Source organism: Polyergus mexicanus, unplaced genomic scaffold (assembly GCF_030449975.1).
Source record: "Polyergus mexicanus isolate NDT 795.1 unplaced genomic scaffold, iyPolMexi1.0 SCAF_13, whole genome shotgun sequence".
Lineage (NCBI taxonomy): Eukaryota > Metazoa > Arthropoda > Insecta > Hymenoptera > Formicidae > Polyergus > Polyergus mexicanus.
In genome coordinates this window covers 8782284-8801843 of record NW_027223333.1, presented here as the reverse complement: position 1 = coordinate 8801843, position 19560 = coordinate 8782284, and the positions used below count along the sequence as shown (strand labels likewise).

General features: G+C 39.8%; 1 protein-coding gene across 3 annotated transcripts in view; it reads left to right on the top strand.

Moving 5' to 3' along the window:
* The window catches only part of Blo (bloated), a 140281-nt gene that overhangs the window by 116824 nt on the left and 3897 nt on the right, over positions 1–19560 (top strand). For all 3 annotated transcript variants that reach the window (XM_070305875.1, XM_070305873.1, XM_070305874.1), the window contains exon 4: positions 17676–17891. In XM_070305875.1, coding sequence (XP_070161976.1) covers positions 17676–17891 — 216 coding nt within the window. The remainder of the gene's footprint in view (positions 1–17675; positions 17892–19560) is intronic.

Below are 19560 nucleotides of genomic sequence, written 5' to 3'. Positions count from 1 at the left end.
TTCTTTTCCCTCGCATGAGCGAAGAAGCGATCGATCCCTCGCTTAAGTGGCTACCTTGGCCCGTACACCGACGGCGACTCGCTGACAAAAGGACGCACGATGTCTACGTGCCGTGGCGAATACGATGTTTCTCCTCCCTATCATGGCGGAGTTATTCAAGAGGAGATAGGGAGAATTAATTTCAGCGCCGCGCGAGTGGATAGAGAAACGCATTAAAGCCTAACGCGATGCGAGAAATAGGCGGAATGCCGAATCTCGATTGCCGATCTGAAATTTTTTGTCGCTTCATTTTTTTTTTTTCTCACAATATAATATATGCTCGATATGTGAATATTTTGAAATAATCGAGACGCTGAAAGTGTAAAATAAATAATTGACATCTTGAACAAACATCAATTAAATGTTTATAAATATTAATATACATGTTTTTCTTTTTATTTTATCAATCAACTCATATTTTAAACAAACGGGATTTTCATGTTTTTCTCTCTCTCTCTCTTTCGTTTTAAGCGTCATATTTAATGTTTAAACATGTTTTCTAATACGTGTAAAAGATTTTTCAAAAAATTATTTTAGCAAGAGATAAAACAATCGTCTATTAGGGAAACGTTTCCTTTCAATTTTTTTCACAAACTTTATTATATTCTCCTTATGATTTCATTTTATCGCTCATTTATTATACCACGCCCGATTCTAAAGCGCCCCTAATGCAACCGTTTATTTCTCCCCACCATCACGTTAGGGGCCCCGGGCCCCGATTGCAAACGACCGAACGATGGCGTGCGGGACGTCGCTACCGTGGATCCATCCCGTCTCGTCGTCTCTCTTTCCAAGACGCAGATATACACGTGGATGGAGCGGGCTGGTTATCCCCGTCACGTAATCGCGCGCGATAAAGTAGCCCGCGGGGCTACTCGCCCGACAGAACGGTCCCCGCATTTACGACGACGCACACGGGTCTCTTTTAATGGGCCCCGACCCGTCTAATTACTACCCTCGCCCCATAATACGTAATGAGCGCTACGCCCGCGTACAAGCGCATGCCTCGTCTTAGAATTAGCGGCATAATTACCCCCCGATCGCGAGTTGGCAGGACGTTTATACGGTTACGCAATTGTACGAGGGAATGAGTACCAGGACGCGTGCATGCGTCGTCGTCCACCTTTTTAACTATTTATCTCGGGTGGATTTAATGCTGTTAAATCAACTCTCTTAACGATCTCACTCTAACAGATTATAAATCCCGGATTACGGGCTCTAGTCTCTCTCTCTCTCTCCCTCTCTCTCTCTTCACTCGAGTTTGAACGGTAAGAAAAATTATTGATTTACGATCGACATGCATTAGTTCTTGCTCCTGACCAGCGGCACTTCCCGCTCCCGAGTTGTTTAATTAAATATCTATAATAATTTATTTACTTTTGTTTAAGGCTCGTTCTGTTTCCAGCGAAATATCTTAATTTTTATCATCACAGGATATGACAAAACGATGTTTTATTACATAATATTATTATATTATTACAAAATTATGAAACTAAAATTGAAAATATTAAGATACATCTAAAAAGATAATGTTGAAAAATTAAATAACGAGAAAGACACAAATTATAGGAGATATTATATACTCGATATATATTCGGTGATCTAAATGACGTTTTCATATCGCGAGATAAATCGTTGAACGTATTACGAGAAAGAGAGAGAGAAAAAGAGAGAGAGGCTATATTATCTCACCTACGTATACTTCCTTCAATAACTTAACGTAGCATGATCGCAATGCTATTGTTACGTGCGCTTATTCTCTAATTAGCATGACCGTTACATGACTTGTTTCAGTAATTAGCGTACTATTAGGAGGCCAATCGTCCGCTTTCAGACTCATTCAATAGCAAGTCATTGAGAGCGAAGGCATACATTCTCGCTTTTGACGTAGAATGCGGAAATCTCGATTATTCCTCTCGTAATTATCCCCGTTATTGTTGGTTTAATCATCGACTTGCTTCCTATCTGTAGGCAATTTGTCAAGTTAACGAGATTCTTTATAAGCGAACGATGCGGTTTTCGCAGCAAATACATCATAGAAATTTAAAAGATGGAAAAAGCTCGTAGTTTCTGTTATAAATCGTGGAATCTCCCGCAAATTGAAATTTGCATAAACGCGTGACTTCCTTATCGGTAAAATAACCGCGTGATTAAAGAAATTAAATACAAATCGAGATTATAAAAGAATTAGGTAATAAAAAATATGTAAAATAAGAAAAGGAGAAATAAATGCTTAAAAAAAAAGATCATAATTGTTTTCAACGAATTTATACAGTGCAAAGACAAATCTTATTTAGATCTTTATCAGATTTGCCTCTTTTCGCGTAAATATATTAGTTTTGAAAGATGCTCCTCGGCAATGACATTGTATTCTTCTAGATCGCCGGTATTCGAGCGAGGCATATACAATATATCATACGTCCGGTTAGTTAGAGGTTTACTTTGTTAACCATCGTCTCACCACTGGAAATATTTGTGATTTATTCGAGTTGGTTTTTTTTTTTTTTCAGATAGAATTTTAACAATTAAATCGAATTTTAACAATTTATTCGGTTATCCATTATATCTTCGTTGAAAATTCTCATTTCTTCATTTCTCAAATTTTAATAATTGCTATTTTCTAAGAATCCTAATTTATAATTATTTGCAGTTTGCTGATCCGAATAAAAGCGTGACAAAATTTTTCTTTCAACTTTAACCTCGTTAAATCTCATAAATATAATTTTATTCAATTTCTTATCAGAGATTTGCCTCTTTTGTCTCTTTTACAGAGCCTTTTAAATATATTATATTAGTTTTTAAAGAAGCTGTTCGGCGCGGCATTGTACTCTTCTAGATCGCCGGTTCTATTCGAGCGAGGCGCATACATCATACGCCTGGTCGTTAGAGGTCTCCAGTCTTAACTAACTGCGTTCCTTATCTAAATGGCAATAATAATTGGCTGCGAAGCGTATCCCGTATCGATACCCGCGGCCGACGTGCGCTGCGCACCGCCATGGGAACAATGCGCCGTCTGACTTACGACGTGCTTAGTAGAAGAGCGGTGGAGGCGGCGTTGCAGACGTAACGCGCGAGCGGAGATGATAGGCGCGAGGAATGCGTTTCCGAGACGAAAGAGGGATAATTCGAAATTATCCCGGGGCTTTAATCAACGATCGCGCCCGTAGCCGCGAGATCTTCCTACGAGTTGCATACCTAAATGTCAGCAGGCACGATCGAAAAGAAACGCCCGGCTTGGTTTTATCAAGCTGTCGGTCGTACTGTAATTAAGTCGTTCACAGGCCGCATCGCGTTGCAAATATAGCTTAATTCGTAGCTCTTATTAATTACACGATCATTTTGACGAGACGCGCTTTACGCCCTTGAAACTGCGTATATCTTATTTTTACAAGAAAAATTAATTGTTATATCTTTGTCGAAAAATCTAAAATTATAAATATTATTAATACATTCGAATTGTATCGATGAGATTTAACTCCTATTTCTTATAGAAAAAAAAAAAAAAAATTTTTTTTTTTTACACGTTTTACCGAACAGCTTCTTTAAAAACTAATTTAATATATTTAAAAGGCTCTGTAAAAGAGACAAAAGAGGCAAATCTCTGATAAGAAACTGAATAAAATTATATTTATGAGACTTAAGGAGATTAAACTTGAAAGAAAAATTTTGTCACGCTTTTATTCGGATCAGCAAATTGCAAATAATTATACGTTAAAATTCTTAGAAAACATCGATTATTAAAATTTTAAAAAGAAGGAATGATAATTTTCAACGAAGATATAAGGGATAACCGAGTAATCTAAACAAGAAATGTAAATCTACATATTTACTTTACAAGATTCGACTGTTAAAATTCTATCTCAAAAGAGTTTTCACGAATTCGAATAAATCAGAAATATTCCCAACGATGAGACGATAGTTAATAAAATAGAGTCCGCGAGGAAAGACCGTCAGATGGAAATTCTACGAGCGCGGTTAATAAGAGGGCCTGGAGGATTTAATTACGAAGCGAAGAGACAAGCGAAGGAATCGAGGCTCCGCGAATCTCGATGAGAATTTCGCTCCTCGTTCGCGCTCGCTGATTACGGGACTCAGAAGTAAGCCGGAGGAAAGTTTAGCGGTTTCTCACAGTCCGGCAAAAAGCGTGATTCCGAAGCGTGCGGTCGAGGCGATCCGCCTCGTGTACAGCCTAATTCAATCCAACTACTCGCAACACCTTCTTCATCCGCCATCGGGTTGCACCATCGGGGAAGAAGCTGAAAGGATGAGTATTCGCGCCACCGAGAAGGAAATTCGCCTCTTCTCGCGGCGCGAATCGCGTGTAATCGAAATCGTGGATTCGCGATTACGTAACAAAAATATCTCTCCTTCTCAACTACCGCTTTTTAAGAATCGACACGTGTTTGTCACCTCGATCCGCCCACGTGTGCTTTGCACGACGCGGAGGAGCATCTTTTGATCAGACGATAATCATTGAATGAAGATTAGAAAATTGAATTATACGTCAAATGATCCGTTTATATCGAGATGAATATCTAAGAGATGCATCACCGAGGAATTTTGATCTTTCATTAAAATGAATTAATGGATATTATTGATATATTAATAATGTGTTTTTTATTCACATAATTGTAATAGAGCCAAATGTAATTAAGACCACTTTTTATTAGTTAGTCTTTAATTTTTAAATAGAGATATGTCTCTACAACTCGATAATAATTTACTCTTTTCTAAGTATTGTGTGTGAATGAATATACATTTATTTCAGTTTTAGATTATAAATCGATTTATAAAAAAATCATTCTTATATCATGCATTTAAAAGCATAATAGAAATGTACCAAAAAGTTTTCAGAGAGAGATTATCTATCCTCCATTCCAAGTATTCTTGATTTTTCTAGAAATAATTTCAGCAAGATTATATTTTAGAAAATAATTTTTTTAATATACGAATGAATCCCGAATTATTTCGAGTTGTCAACTGGAATGACGGCGATAACTTGCACGGAAATAAAGCTCCTTATCTTTCTCTTTCTCACGCTCGCGAATCCACCACTTATGAAAGCGCTATCGTACGCTTTTTTACGGGATAGACGAGAAGAGATCGTCTAGGACGACCGTCGGGGTTCCGGGAAGACGAGTTGAGGCAACTCCTCGGAGCTCTCTCCCTTTGTACACGACGCAGATCTCATCTCAACGAGCGCTCACGTTACTTGTAGAGTGCCAATTCCGGAAAGATTCTAGACGATGATCCCCTAAGCGAACGTCTTCCTCATACGTGACATTTGTTTGCCGCTGCGAGAGCGCTCTCTCCACCACCGCTTGAGAACCAGCTGATAATCGAGCACAAGAGGATCGGCGCAATTGTTATGTATTGCTGGATCAAGTATATGTATATATCGCGATCTCTTTCATCCCTCGACGCAAAGTATCCGGGTACTTTGGGGCGCAAAAAATAAAAATCTATACATTCTCGAAACTTTTTTTTTTTTTTACAAAAGAAAAGAATATTACTATTCTAATATTTTTCTAAAAAAAAAAAAAAAAAAAAAAAAAAAAAAAAAAAAAAAAAAAAAATATTAAAATATTTTTCAAATATTTTAAAAATTATTAAATTATTCCCGCCTCCCCCCCCCTCCCTCAAAAAAGAAAATTATCACAGAGGCGTATAAATATTATTTTCGAAACCGCAAAATTATTTTTACAAAAGAAGGAAGGGGAAAACAAAAGTTCGTATTAATACAAAATATGTAAGAATGCGTACACGTAACGTAAACACCACATGTTCATTTCATCGTCTAGTATTACAGGTCGTAGTTTTATGAAATGAGACCCAGCACGCTCGTGGACAGCCAATTAAACGACCGCACGATGGCCGGGGGAACGTGGCCATCATACGCGAATAAATCGCGCGCGTGTCCGTGTTCACGTGCACGCGGAGCCCTTTGCCGCGCGCGTCGCTATCTCGATAATAGAATGATCTATCTACAGCGAAAGAGAGAGAGAGAGAGAGAGAGAGAGAGAGAGAGAGAGAGAGAGAGAGAGAGAGAGAGAGAGAGAGAGAGAGAGAACAGCAACAATGAACGGAGCCGGGATACATACCTTCTATTCCGCGCCCTATCGCGACCGCAGGTACGCGCGCAAGGCGTACTTGATCTGGAAGCAAGAAAGTACCTAACCCTAACAAATAACAATACGGTATTGCCCTCACGTAACCGAGCATCGAAGGGCTCGGGATCGGTCATTACGCGCCGCTCGTGGGGTGCTCGATCTCGCGGGTTAGGGTAAATACACCAGTGAACGACCGGTTAAGAATTATTGTCAGATAAGCTAATCTCTTCGCCAGCTGGAAATATTTCGCGCAGAACAACACGACTTCGATATATACAAGTGCTTTAATCTATAGATAATTATTGAGAAATGATATCTCTCTTTCGCTGATATTTTAAGATATATTTAGAAGAATATACATTATATATATTTTATATATTCCTTTATATGTGTGTGAATATATTCGTATTACTTTATATCGCAGAAATTTATAAGAAGAGATATAATCCGTTCTACTATCACACTTCGATTGCGCATACTTTACGCGCGAATCTGATTTTAGCTCGAAAGAATTCGATACGTTCTTATATTGCTTTGGGATAAAAGAAAAACTTTCATTATCGTAATCCATTTATTAGTCTATTTAATCTTAGCATGCTCAGCAATCGCTTTTATATACATGCGCGTTAAAAAAAAATCATTTTCTAAAATAATTCTTGAAATTGATTCTCAGAAAATCAAGAATATTGAGAACGGAGGATAGATAATGTTTCTGCTAAGATTTTTCGGTACATTTCTATTATGTTTTTAAATACATGATATAAAAATGATTTTATAAATTGATTTATAATGTAAAACTGAAATAAATGTATATGCATTATACACGATACTTAGAAAAGGGTAAATTATTATCGAGTTGTAGAGACTGATATCTGAATACAACAATGGTCGCGCGTTAATATAATACACTCATCGTTTTCGCTTCCTCTTCCATCCGCCTTCCCTTTACCCCTTTGATTCGTCATCCCTTTCGTGCCACCGTGTGTGATCCGCGTGGCGCGATTTTCAATAGTTAATGTACCATGAATGAAGCCCCGTTCAATTGTTCGCAACGCGATATCATAGCTATTTATTGTAGTAATTGTAGTTCATCAAAGAGTCGAGTTCTTTTTTTCTCCTCTCCCGATGCTCTATCTTTTTTTTTTTTTTTTAGTTTTATTTTTTCCATTCTTCTCCGTGCGCGGTGACGATACCTATTCTTGCTACGCGTTTCCACCCCAACATTACTAAGCATGCAGAAAATCCATTGTCCTTCCCGTGAAACTCCTTTCAGGGAGTCACCAGCGAGGATATGCTAACCGAAGATTTATTCCTGGCCGTCTTCCCTCGTCGACGACGAGAGATAAATTATTTATTCGCGCACATTATTGTTTACGGAATTATGCATGTTTATGTCGCAAAACATTTTATCCATCTATCGAAATTGATTATTTTTACGCTCATATCGTACGTTTCAAAAGGATCGATTTATTTTTCCTACCGCTCATGATGATTCCTCTCTTTCTCGTTTGCTCTCGTATTTAATAACTTTATTAACTATATTACTGATATCGAGAGTGACGTTCGTTTTCGATTCGCGTAATGAATAAAATCCGATCGCACGAATATTCCTGGTCGATTAATCGAACGATTGCACATTGCTTTCCAATTTTAATGATGATGCAACAAAGAGAAACAAAGATTGAATTAATCACGAGTAATTCAATTTTCCATCTTTAACTCTATTCGTCCAGACAATGATTCGGAAACTACTAATTGGCATTTGATGCTATTTACGAGTATCATTAAGGATTATTCAATCCTGGAAACACGAGAAATGCAAGTTAATGTTAAATATGAAGGAAAAAAAAAAGGAAAAAAATTAAAATTTCCGCGATTCAATCTTTTATGGCTTTGATCTTGAAAAGGGATAAATTATTATCGAGTTGTAGAAACTGATGTCTCTGTTTAAAAATTATAGACTAACATAAAAAGTGGTCTTGATTTCATTTGACTCTGTTAGAATTATGCGAATAAAAAATATTATTAACATATTAATAATATCTACTAATTCATATTAATCAGTGGTCAAAATTCTTCAATGATTCATCTCTTTGTTAGATATTCACTCGAAGGCACGAAGCGGTGGAGGGCGGCTCATCCAATTGCTTCCTGGTCTCTCGATAACAGCCGCGCAACATCCCTCCTATCGTTACCCGCGCCTCGGGACGATAATTCCGGATTAACGACAGGACGTCGGTATCGATTGTTTATCGTGTGAAAGACCGTCCGTGAACGATCGTCCATTACGTCGCCCCGCTACGTTGCACGCCGTGCTGCAGAATAGAGACTCGGAACCCCCGATATCTGCCCTCGATAATCTCCCGCCCGCGATGAAGGAGGCCTTCTTTCCTCTCCGCTTCGTAGATTCGCGGAATATCGGCTACGAGCCGGTAAAATCCCCTTCATCGAGCGGGATAATCGACCGGCAGGATGCTGTGTATAGTTTGCAGGGTTTCGAAAACGGTCTGTTGTTCTTTCCTTTTATTCTCTTCATATTTAACATTAATTTACATTTTTCGCATTCCCAGGATCGTTATAACTCTTAATAAACGCCTAAATAGCATTAGCGCCAATTAGTAGTTTCCAAATCATCGTTTGGATGAATGTGATAGAATTAAAGAAAAAAAAAAAAAAAATTGAATTACCAGCGATTAATTCAATTCTCGTTTCTCTATTTGCATTATCATTAAAATTGGAAAGCAAATCGTTCAATCGTTCGATTAATCGACCAGGAATATTCGTGCGATCGGTTTTTATTCGTTACGCGAATCGGAAATGAACGTCGCTCTCTCGATGTCAATAATATAGTTATTAAATAAGAGAGAGAGAGAACGCGAGAAAGAGAAATCATAAGCGGTAGGAAATATAAATCCTATACTTTTTCAGACAGACTTAAGATATACGGGAGAGTGGGAAAATTTAGAAGAGCTCACCGAACCGATTGTTACTAACGAAGCGGCGCGTAAAAAAATCACTCGGCATATTACGAGTCTAATATTTATAATTAAATAAGAGTATTATCATTAGTACCATGGCTGGTTTTTCCTTCGTCGCTATCTACCGTCTAATTTTGCGCTAATGACGCTTTACTCGCACTCGTAAAGAGGCGAATGCATTAGCTAATGAAGCAATCTGTACTGATTGTTTTTAGTGTCTAATCTGCCGGATATTCAATATTCGCAAGGCTTATACATTTTTTTTTTTTTCCCATCGAAATATACAAAGTTCAGTATCGCGTAGGTAAAGTAACATAATATTTTTCGCTGTAAAATTTGCTATCGATTAATATCCATAATAGTTTCCATGATTTATATAAATAAATGTTTAATTTAATCTATTCTGCAAATTGTGGAAAAAGATTTATATAAAAATGCAATGCTCTATTATTATCATCATCCATGATCCGACTCGAATTTTTCGAATCTGAGAATAAATGTATATATAAAAATTAGCATTTATAATGAACATCTTCAATAGGAAAAAACCTAGAAAAAAAAACCTTTATTGGATGGAAATCGAAATGCTATCGCAAAGAACAAGAATTTGACGAAGAGTATCGGCTACTTTTTCCAATGGGGGTCGACGTAACGCAGATTAAAAGCGAAAGGAGAAGAAGCGACGGAGGAGGTTCTGGCATGCCTGCCGGGGATAGATGTCTCTCTTGACATCTTTTTCAGAGAAGTCCGTTGAAAGAGATGACAGCGGTGGATACTGCGTCATGCGAGGAAGAGAAGGTAAAGCAACTCTTCTTCTACACGCGTTGTTCATCCATGGCACGATGATGGTTTCTCACAGGCTGTTACACGGACGGCGGTCATGTGTATCACGTGCACACGTGCACAACGCAATAACAATAACACACAACGGTGTCCGGACTCTCCGCAGAGAGAAAGAGAAAAAGAGGGAGGGAGAGAGAGAGAGAGAGAGACAGAGAAAAGCTCACTCTCCGCGCGAACAGAGTCCTGGAGCTGCCGAGGAGTTTGTGGCGATCTCGAGTCTCGAGGAGTCTGGGCGAGATAGATAAGGGGTTAAGGAGGTTTAGCCGTGAGATCGCGGGGTTCTCGAAATAGTTGTACCATTAACGGAGTCGTCCCGTGCGAAAGCACCAGCGCGGCTTTCACAGCGGACAGACTCAGCCCGCGGTATCTCTCGCGGTAATTGAGATACGTTTCGGTCATTTAGCCGCGAATCTCTTCTTCCTCTCGATTCTCACAACTCGAATATACTTAGTGCCGTGAGTTGAGACGCATATTTCGCTCATCCTAAAGTCTCCTATTTCGCATTCGTCCATCGAGAAAAATTCGTCAAATTCATCGTATTATTTCGAAAATCCATCCTTGAGCAAAACGATAATGTTGATCATATTTCTCACATATTATCAGAAGTAAAGAAGTTTGTAGAAACATTTTTTCGCTAGACTTAAATCTAGACTTAAATATATTTTATCGTATAGTATCTTTTATATATTTAAAAAAAAAAGAAACATATATTTTGAATTTTTTAAATAATTATTCATGCGCATGTAAACCAATCAGTTTACGTCGAAATAGTATTTCTTATGATTTATGTCGTTATTTTAAATATTCGATGATTCGTATAATAATACATTTACGCAACAAGGAAGATATTACGATGTCGAGAAAGAGCGGCGACCTGCTGCGCAGGCGGCAACGCACATTCCGACCACGTCTTATCCACCAGCCCCAACTAGATCGTCCAACCCACGCGCGCGTCGGCTTCGAGAAAGTATCAATGAGGAGCACGATTCCTGGAACGATCGCGAGATAGCAGATAAGTTCGAGCCCTGAAGACCTAAACAATGCCGGATATTCGTATCACTTATGGGATTGTATAGATAGCCTCTTCATCTCCACTTCTTCTTCCGCCACCCTGCGTTCTCCCTTTTTCCCTCCCCTCTTCCCTCCTTCTGTCTGTCTCTCGCCGCTTTTGCCGCGAGGAATCGCCGACAAGGCAGTCGCCGATCGCAATTTACCGATACGATTCTACCTGTCGCATTGCGCGCCAATTTCCTCTCCTCTGCTCTCTTTCCCTCTTTGTCTCTATATATGAACGTCTTTACATTCTGGTCTAGGCCAGATTAAAATCCTCGCTTAGGGTCGCCCAGTCGATTTCCACCAGGTACGTCTTCGGTAAATATCCGTGGAGCATCCTCTAAGACCAAGACCAAGTCGAAGCGTCTTAGGTCTTGGGGGATACACACCGGTCAACCGGCTGATCGGTCAATGTGTATCGCACCGGTCGCAGTCCGGTACACGGTGCCGTATGTGCATCGGTAAAACCAATGCAAGGGGAGAAGGAGATATCAGAGAGATACGGTTCTCTTTCTCTCTTCCCTCAACTAACCGCGGCTCTATTACCTATTCGCTCCGTACCTGCGAGTAGCGACTCACGCCGCGCGAATTAGGATACCGTCTGTCAGAACGAATACGAGATAAGCGGAAAGAGAGATGTTTATTATGGCCGCTAGAAACAGCTCTCTCTCTCTCTCTCTCTCTCTCTCTCTCTCTCTCGTGTATTCATCGTTGAAAATATAAAATTGGCGAAATTTTTAAGACTACTTGAAAAGAACCATGAAACATATAAATTATACTAGGAATTTTGTTCTTATTAAATTATTATGAAACTTTATTGATATTAGAAAAGAACAGTAGTAAGTTGATGTGACTTTTAATAATTGAAAAGCTTGATAAATGTCATTATAACTTTTTGATGTTTTGTGATAATTATATGTCGTTGCCAAGAGATAAGTAGGACGTTTAGGCCAAGGCGGCATGCGCACTTGTACATGTCGTAATCGACAACAGCTTGAGCGAGAGCATCTCGTCACGATCGAAATAATTAATATTCATCGACATCGCCGAGGCATTCACCGGGACGGTCGTTCTCGTTACAAGTCGCTGCGAATCTCCCCCCCCCCCCCGCGTTCCTCCACACGGTGTCTCCCGAGATGATCGCGAATGTTCGATAAAGTGCCCGTCTGTCGCATTCCGTAATGTCATTTCATCGATTATAATTATTCTCGAAGACGCCGCGAGAAATGAGAGCGATGTCAAAATTCACCCTCAAATAGAATGCGACGCAAAAAAATACTTGATTTGACAACTGATTTCGTAGACGTATTGTTTTTCCTAATTTAATAGTTTTTCTTAAAAATATGACAAGATAAACGTAATTAATCTTTTATCTTTTCACTGCATTCCACGAACATTTCTTTCTCGTAACGTTTAAACCATGTGTTTAATAATTTTTCATTTAATAAAATATCTTTATACTCTTAAAATATAAAAATATTGAGAATGAGAGAGAGAGAGAGAGAGAGAGAAATGCGCCCAATTTATTGAATTTATCAAATTGCAATACAAATTCCGTTATTTATATTTTATTTTAATTAAAGATTTTCACAAGAGATTTTCTAACAATGCAAATAATATTAAAGCAATAATATTAATTTAGATGAATGAGTCATATTCATATTTAACTAACAATAAGTCTTGTTTACATAAACTTGATTGTCAACGGTACATCGCGAATCTCCATTGATAGTCAGAGGAATTGTATCATCGAAGTACGATCTCGAGTATAGTCGGACCCCATACGTTTCAAAGAAAATAAATAAACTCGTGCGTGTGAAAGAGAAAGAAAGAGAGAGAGAGAGAGAGAGAACATCCTTCCCCCTACGGCATACCGTTGATTATTAATGACCGCGATGGTGGTCGTCGTCGAGAGCGAAACCGCGTACACCCGGTACCCTCCATCGACGCGATCTTCTCTTATAGCTCCTATTTACCCTCGTGCTTTGAAACTCCCGGTGGCGTCGGCCACCGGTGACGAGAAAGAGGACGACTTTGCGTCACGAGAATTAGAATATCGCGAGAGAAAGAGAGCACGGAATAGAAAAATTATTCTTTCCTTTTTTTTTGTCTCTAAATAAGAAAAAGAGAACATATTCTTTAATTCATATAAAATAGGATATTTAATTTTACGAATAATTTAACAATTTAATTATTAATAATTCAATAATTTAATTTTATGTAAGTACACACATATGTGAAAGCTGTTAAGAAAATTAGGTGAGAATGAAATTATAAATAATGTAATAATTCGAATATAAGATTTTGTTACGCGAAAGTTATGCGTTTCAATAATAAATTTCTAAAAGAATTAAATTTACACAATTTGCACGAATGTAATGAATTTCTCAACGCAATATAGAAGCTGCTATGGAAAAAAAAAAAAAAAGTGTCGCGTCGTAGAAAAATCCACGATTCTTTATCAAGTTTCGTAACATTTGCAAACTGTTTTATCAATATTTTCAAATACATTTATACCTCTATTAATTAACTTTAGTTATCGCTCTCTCGCGATCTTAATCTTTCACATTAATTATTTCGTTATATATTCCGAGATTAATAACACCTAACATTAATCAAGAATCATTTAAATCTTAATTAATTTTAATTATCTTCTAGAAATATGCCTTTAGAGATATAAAGATAACACTTTCCATCGATATCCCCTCGATGCTTCGCAGATCCTATCGCGTCTAAAGAGAGAAAAATCGTAACGGATTCCCTTTAACGCATGGAGGCGCGTTATCCTCTCCAGATGCGCATTCCTGGTCAAACCGCATCCCGTCCTCCGCCGGCGAAGGATATTCAAGGTGGATGTTTCTTGCGGCGCGTCTCCTCCCTTTTCTTTCATCCCTTTTGCCTTCCTCACCGCGATTATTTTCAACCTGGGGCTCGCCGCGCACTGCAAATCTTCTCTTTCTCTCTCTTTTCCCGTGCGTACGGTCGCGATTACGCAGTCGCACGCGTGCACGCATCGGGCGAACCATTGTCGGATCCCAATATGACAGGGCCCCAATGCCCATTACGTACCCGTTCGTTTATTTTGCGTCTTTACGCGTTACAGATCTTACTATAATGCCCCTTTGTACAGAGAGCGGCCGGGATTCCATTTTCCTTATTACTTGCTTCTTGCACCATTGGCAATATACCGTGGCCTACTCCATTTCGTCTCTATTCCCTTACGACTGAATCAACTCGATGCGATATGTTGTAATGTCGATTGAAGGTGGAACCTACTGTTTTCAATTTAATAACAAAAGATACAGGTTTGTCAAGTATCTGTAGAATCTCTTCGCTCTCATTCGAATATTAGAAATCCTGTACTAGTACATCTGCGATGTTAATTTAATTTAATTTAATTAATATATTCCTAACAATTGTGACATCTTTCGATCGACGTTACGAGATGAAATACGAGACAAAGTGATGGGATTCATTTGTTCCACAATCGAATAGCAAAAACATTGTATTATATACAATATAAAAGAACAAGAAGATAGGGGTAAAAGAAACGCACGATTTTCGCTCGTGACCGATTTTCTTTGCCTTACCGCATGCAGACGGCGGGATAAAGTCTGAGAAGGAGTTGGGCAGTGAGCGGGACGCGAAAGAGGAGGGAAGGGGGTGGGGGTGGGGGGAGATGCCAGTTAAGGTCGTAAATCGCATTCCTTGGAATTTATGCGTAATCTACCGGTGACCTACGGCGGACGGTTTAATGTTGCAGAGTTATGCGTCGAGAGAGGGGGTGGGGGCGGGGCGGGGTAGGGGGAGAGAGGGAGAGATACACGCACTCACACACACGCACGCGTCATCGTCCGCGCTTGGGTACGTAAGCGACCTAGCCCAATCTTGACGGCCCACGCCGAGTCACAAAAGAGAGAGGAGCAAGGGAGTAGCCTTACGCATAACGCATTCCCCGGACGAAGGAGTCGAAGAGGGAGAGAGAAACTGAGAAAGAAAAAGATAAAGGAGAAGAAAAGGGCGAGGAGGAAGGCCACGGACGGTGTAAGAGTTAGCAGGGCGGTGCGTGGGTCACAATACCCTTAGGGCCTCCTCCTCCTCCTCCTCCTCCTCCTCCCTCCTCCTCCTCCTCCTCCTCCTCCTCCTCCTCCTCCTCCTTCTTCTCCCTTCCCTGCTCTATGCGGGGACTCCCGGCTTTTTCTTCGTTCTCAGCATCACTCGACCTCTCCTTCGTCCTCGTCGTCATCGTGGTCCTCGTCGTTGTCGTTGTCGTTGTTGTCGACTCGTTATGGAAAGCACACACGCGGGATATTGTTGCTCGTATATATGGAGAATACCAGGGAAGCGCGCCGTGCTTGTACTATGCAGATGATTCCGCGATATAGGCTATTCATTGTGAATCATTTAAGAGCTTATTTCGCGGTGGATACGCGGTGCACGTATGTATACGCGTGATATGTTATTATATTGCGTATTGAAAGGTCCGGCGAGCACGCACGGTAAGTCGATAGAGAGAAAGAGGCATAAGAATCGATGCACTGTACGGAATCAGCGGATCCTTTTCATACACTCTAGTCTAGTACATCGTCAGAAAATTCACGATAGCTACGATTTGCCATTCGAACGATGTCAGGGATTGCGCGAGAGAATATGGCTATACAATACTATTGTACAGTTATATGCAATGGAGATCTTCAGAATTTTCTTTCAAACAACGCAATAAGATTCAGCTTCTTCCGAAACATATGTTTATCTTTATATCTCTCACGTGTGTCGATTAAGCTCTCATTTGCGTTCCTGACAGATATGACAATTAATTAAAAATATAGGGAGGTTCTTGTAAAAATTTCGCGATATTTATAAGTTTACATCAAACGCTCCATGACGTATCATGACATCGCAAGATCCTTTCATTTATTCGAATAAAAAAAAAAAAAAAATCACATAAAAATATACTTCTCGTTAAGGATTGATGGATATGAATTCTAAGATATGACGGATTATTGCGTATTATAGACGCTCGTTATAGGTTTACTCACATACATCGAATATCATACCTCGATATCTTCGCGGTACCCTGATTTCATCGAACTAACGCGTAATCGCGCATCGATTGCGTCAATGGATCCATGAGAGAGATAACATTCCGATATGCGGCGATATACTTCCTATATGCAGTTTCCCGAGCGCGTTACGTGTTCGGGCGAGACGGCTTCGGCGGCCTTCGACGGCGGCGATTACGATCGTCGGCGCGGTCTTTGGCGAGGATACCGATGAATAAACAGGGAGAGTCGTGATAAGCGCCCGAAGCCGTAGCACGCCAGCGCGCATTATGCATACGCGAGAGCGAGAGTAAATGACGGAGGTGGCAGCGCTGATGATGGTGATGATGCAAAATGGTAATAATAACGACGACATGGACGTCGTCGGGGAATGAAACGGACACGCGTCTGCCTGCCTGCCTGCCTGCCTGCCTGTCTGTGCACATCCTCCGCTTCGAGGGGGCGAGTTATTTTAGACCGAGACTGGGGCTCCTACCCGGGTAGAAATTTCCCAACATTCTCCCAGATATCGTATAAATTCTCATTAGAATGCTCAAATTTATCCCAAAATACATTATTGGAAAATTTGTGTTTTCTTAAAGTTGAAAAATATGCCGGTTACAATTTTTGTGTTAAATAATTTTAATTGTGTTTATTTAACACATTGCTGTTGTATTAATTGAATTCAAATGTTAAGTTGCACGTATTTTTAATTTTACACAATAGATATGTTCCGTATTATTAGTGACAAGATTTATTAAATTAAATTAATACAAAAATTTATGTAAATTGTTTGAGACATACGATATATGTTAAATTTAAGCGAAATTTTCCAACAGTGTGATTACAAATCCCATATTTATCCCAAATATGAGTTTTCGATCTAGGATCTTAATTGTTATGTCATATTTAATTTGATACATAATCGTAACTTTAATTTTTCTCTTCACTTTGCATATTAAAATTAAGCAAAATACTTAAAATTCGAGTAGCAAAATGGAAAACTGTAACGAAAGATCGAGAGCGATTGGCAAAAGAGCGGTTAATATAAATAACGAGAGCGTTCAGCGAGCGAAACGCATTTTATTTTTATCAAACGAATTTAACTTATTGCGTTGGAATTTGCGGGAAATCGCGAGATCAATCTAGTCAGGCTGCGTGATCGAGTTATCTCGATAATATGAATCTTATTTACCGTTTTCCTCCTCACAAAATAGCGTATCGACAAAAGTCTTAATATCGAACGCGTGCCGCGGATGAAACTCGTTTTTTTCACGAATTACTGTCCCATCGAGGTCGGTACAATATTGTACATCCAATCGTACGGAAAGACACTCGAGAACGATACACGATGGTCGTGTGTATGCCATTTAAGATGACGCCAATTAGGAGTCTAATACGTTTCCCGTGTCCACTTTGTCCGGGCTATAAATTTCCGCTGGATTGGATAACGGTTGGAAGAGAGCGAGCTATCGGGATCCGCGAAATAAATCATGAGGAGAGGTCCGGATGGCAACAGCGGGGTTGCATAGAATGTAATGGCGTTGTACAGAGATAATATACATACTTCGGAAGGCGTTGAATGTAACGTGCGATTTTTGTTTCGGCAGGAGGACTACAGTCAACGCAGACGCTTATCGACACCCAGCGGCAGCCCTAGCCCTCCCAGACCAACCAGACTCTCGAGGTCTACCGGGACTCTTACCAGAGAGGAAGAGTCCTTTTGTAAGTCCAGCAATACCCTGACCAGGGACAATCAGGCTCGAGAAGCGGAGAGCAAAGGCTGGTTCAAGTCCCTCTCGAGGAAAAATAAATCCAATGCCACGGTAAGCATCGCGCGCTTTTCCCGTTTCTAAAAATTTATATTACAAAGATTGATCCAAGATTACTGAGAAATATATCTGTGGAAATGTCATTAATCGATTGACGATTAATTTTTCCGTGCAACAAGTTTAATTTTTTTTTTTTTTTTTTTTTTTTTCGAGAAACTTGAGAAAAATTCAATCTTACAATGTTGACTAATACATTTAATTTTATCAAAATTTGCAAAAAAATAAATCAGATTATTTTTATATTTGTATACTGAATTCTTAGATTGTAAAGTGAAAAATTGGGAAAACCAACTCCACGATTAAGATTAAGAAAATGTTCAATACTTGTGATTGATCGTTCGATCAAGGTAAATGATTACGAAAACTTAACATATGGAATCGCCTGATTGAGAAGTCCGGTAGCCTTGTTAGTAACAGGATACGAAATATTTCCGTCGATTGACATCATTCCAAATGTTCCGAGTTTGGGCGGAATGAGTCGAAACCGACTCAAGAAATGAATAAATATCTTTCTTCGAAACTGGCGTGTTTAAGTAGGCGAGAAGGACTTTCGTATTCGGTATCGACATCGCCGAAAAAAAAAAAAAAAAGCCGACGATCAGAAACGCGGCAGATCATCCTCCGCGAGCCTAGGATCTTTTTCGTGGGTATTATCCGATAACGAGGAGGCTCTGTCTCTCTCTCCCCTCAAAGATCGTGCCCGTGGTTATCTCGCGCGCATCCAGGCCGGTACGCATTCATCAGTCAGAGAGCGCGGGTCGCTGCGCGGAGGAGCCATTAGGGCAGCGCAACCTCCAATTACCGGTTTGATTAAATGCTTAACTAACTCCGCGCTCTGTGGTTTAATTTAATCGCGAGATTAAGTGCCGATCAGAGGAGGTTGCTTGCCTAGCTCTATAAGCCCGACCATCGTCCGCGCGCCCGCCCGCGCGGGAATAATCTCTGTCAGGTCCCGATTCTCTCCTGCGATCTCTCTCTCTCTCTCTCTCTCTCAACCTGAGCAGAGGAGAGGAGAGGAGAGGAGAAAAGAAAAGATGCTCGCTCGCAACTGTAAAGCCGCGCTGGAATACTCGCGCTCGTTCGAGATGATTGCGTGCGTATGAATCTCTCGCCGTGGACGATGATCTATCGAATGAGTCGGCCCGGGGAGAATTATGACTCATGGAAGGCACCGTGCGATGCAACCTACGGGGGGGAGGCCGCGATTTTTGCGAACCGCAGGAAGAATACGGCTTTATAGGCGCGCTCGCGCGATTTTCTACCGGTCGATCGGAAGACGCGAAGAAGGGGGTTCGGAGTCCGAAAAATTCGCGACCGTCAATGGAGAGGCCCAGTTATCTTCGTCTCGAACAATTGACAAAGAGGAGAGTCGGACTTATCTCGACGTTATTATCTCGCGTCATATTCTATTTTCTCCGAAGCCACGTTAGTAACTCGGAGCGTCCTTAATCCTTATTCTTAATCTCATTATCCTGTAGAAAGGATAATAAGATTATTTCACAGTAGGCATAATAAATTTTCTTATATCCATTGAAAATCGATTCAGATGGTATTTTGTTCAATTTTATTACAAGAAGGTTGTAAAAAATATTTGTGATAAAAGAATTGAAAATAACATGAAAATAACATTTAAAAATACAAAGATTTTTTTTTATTCCCAACT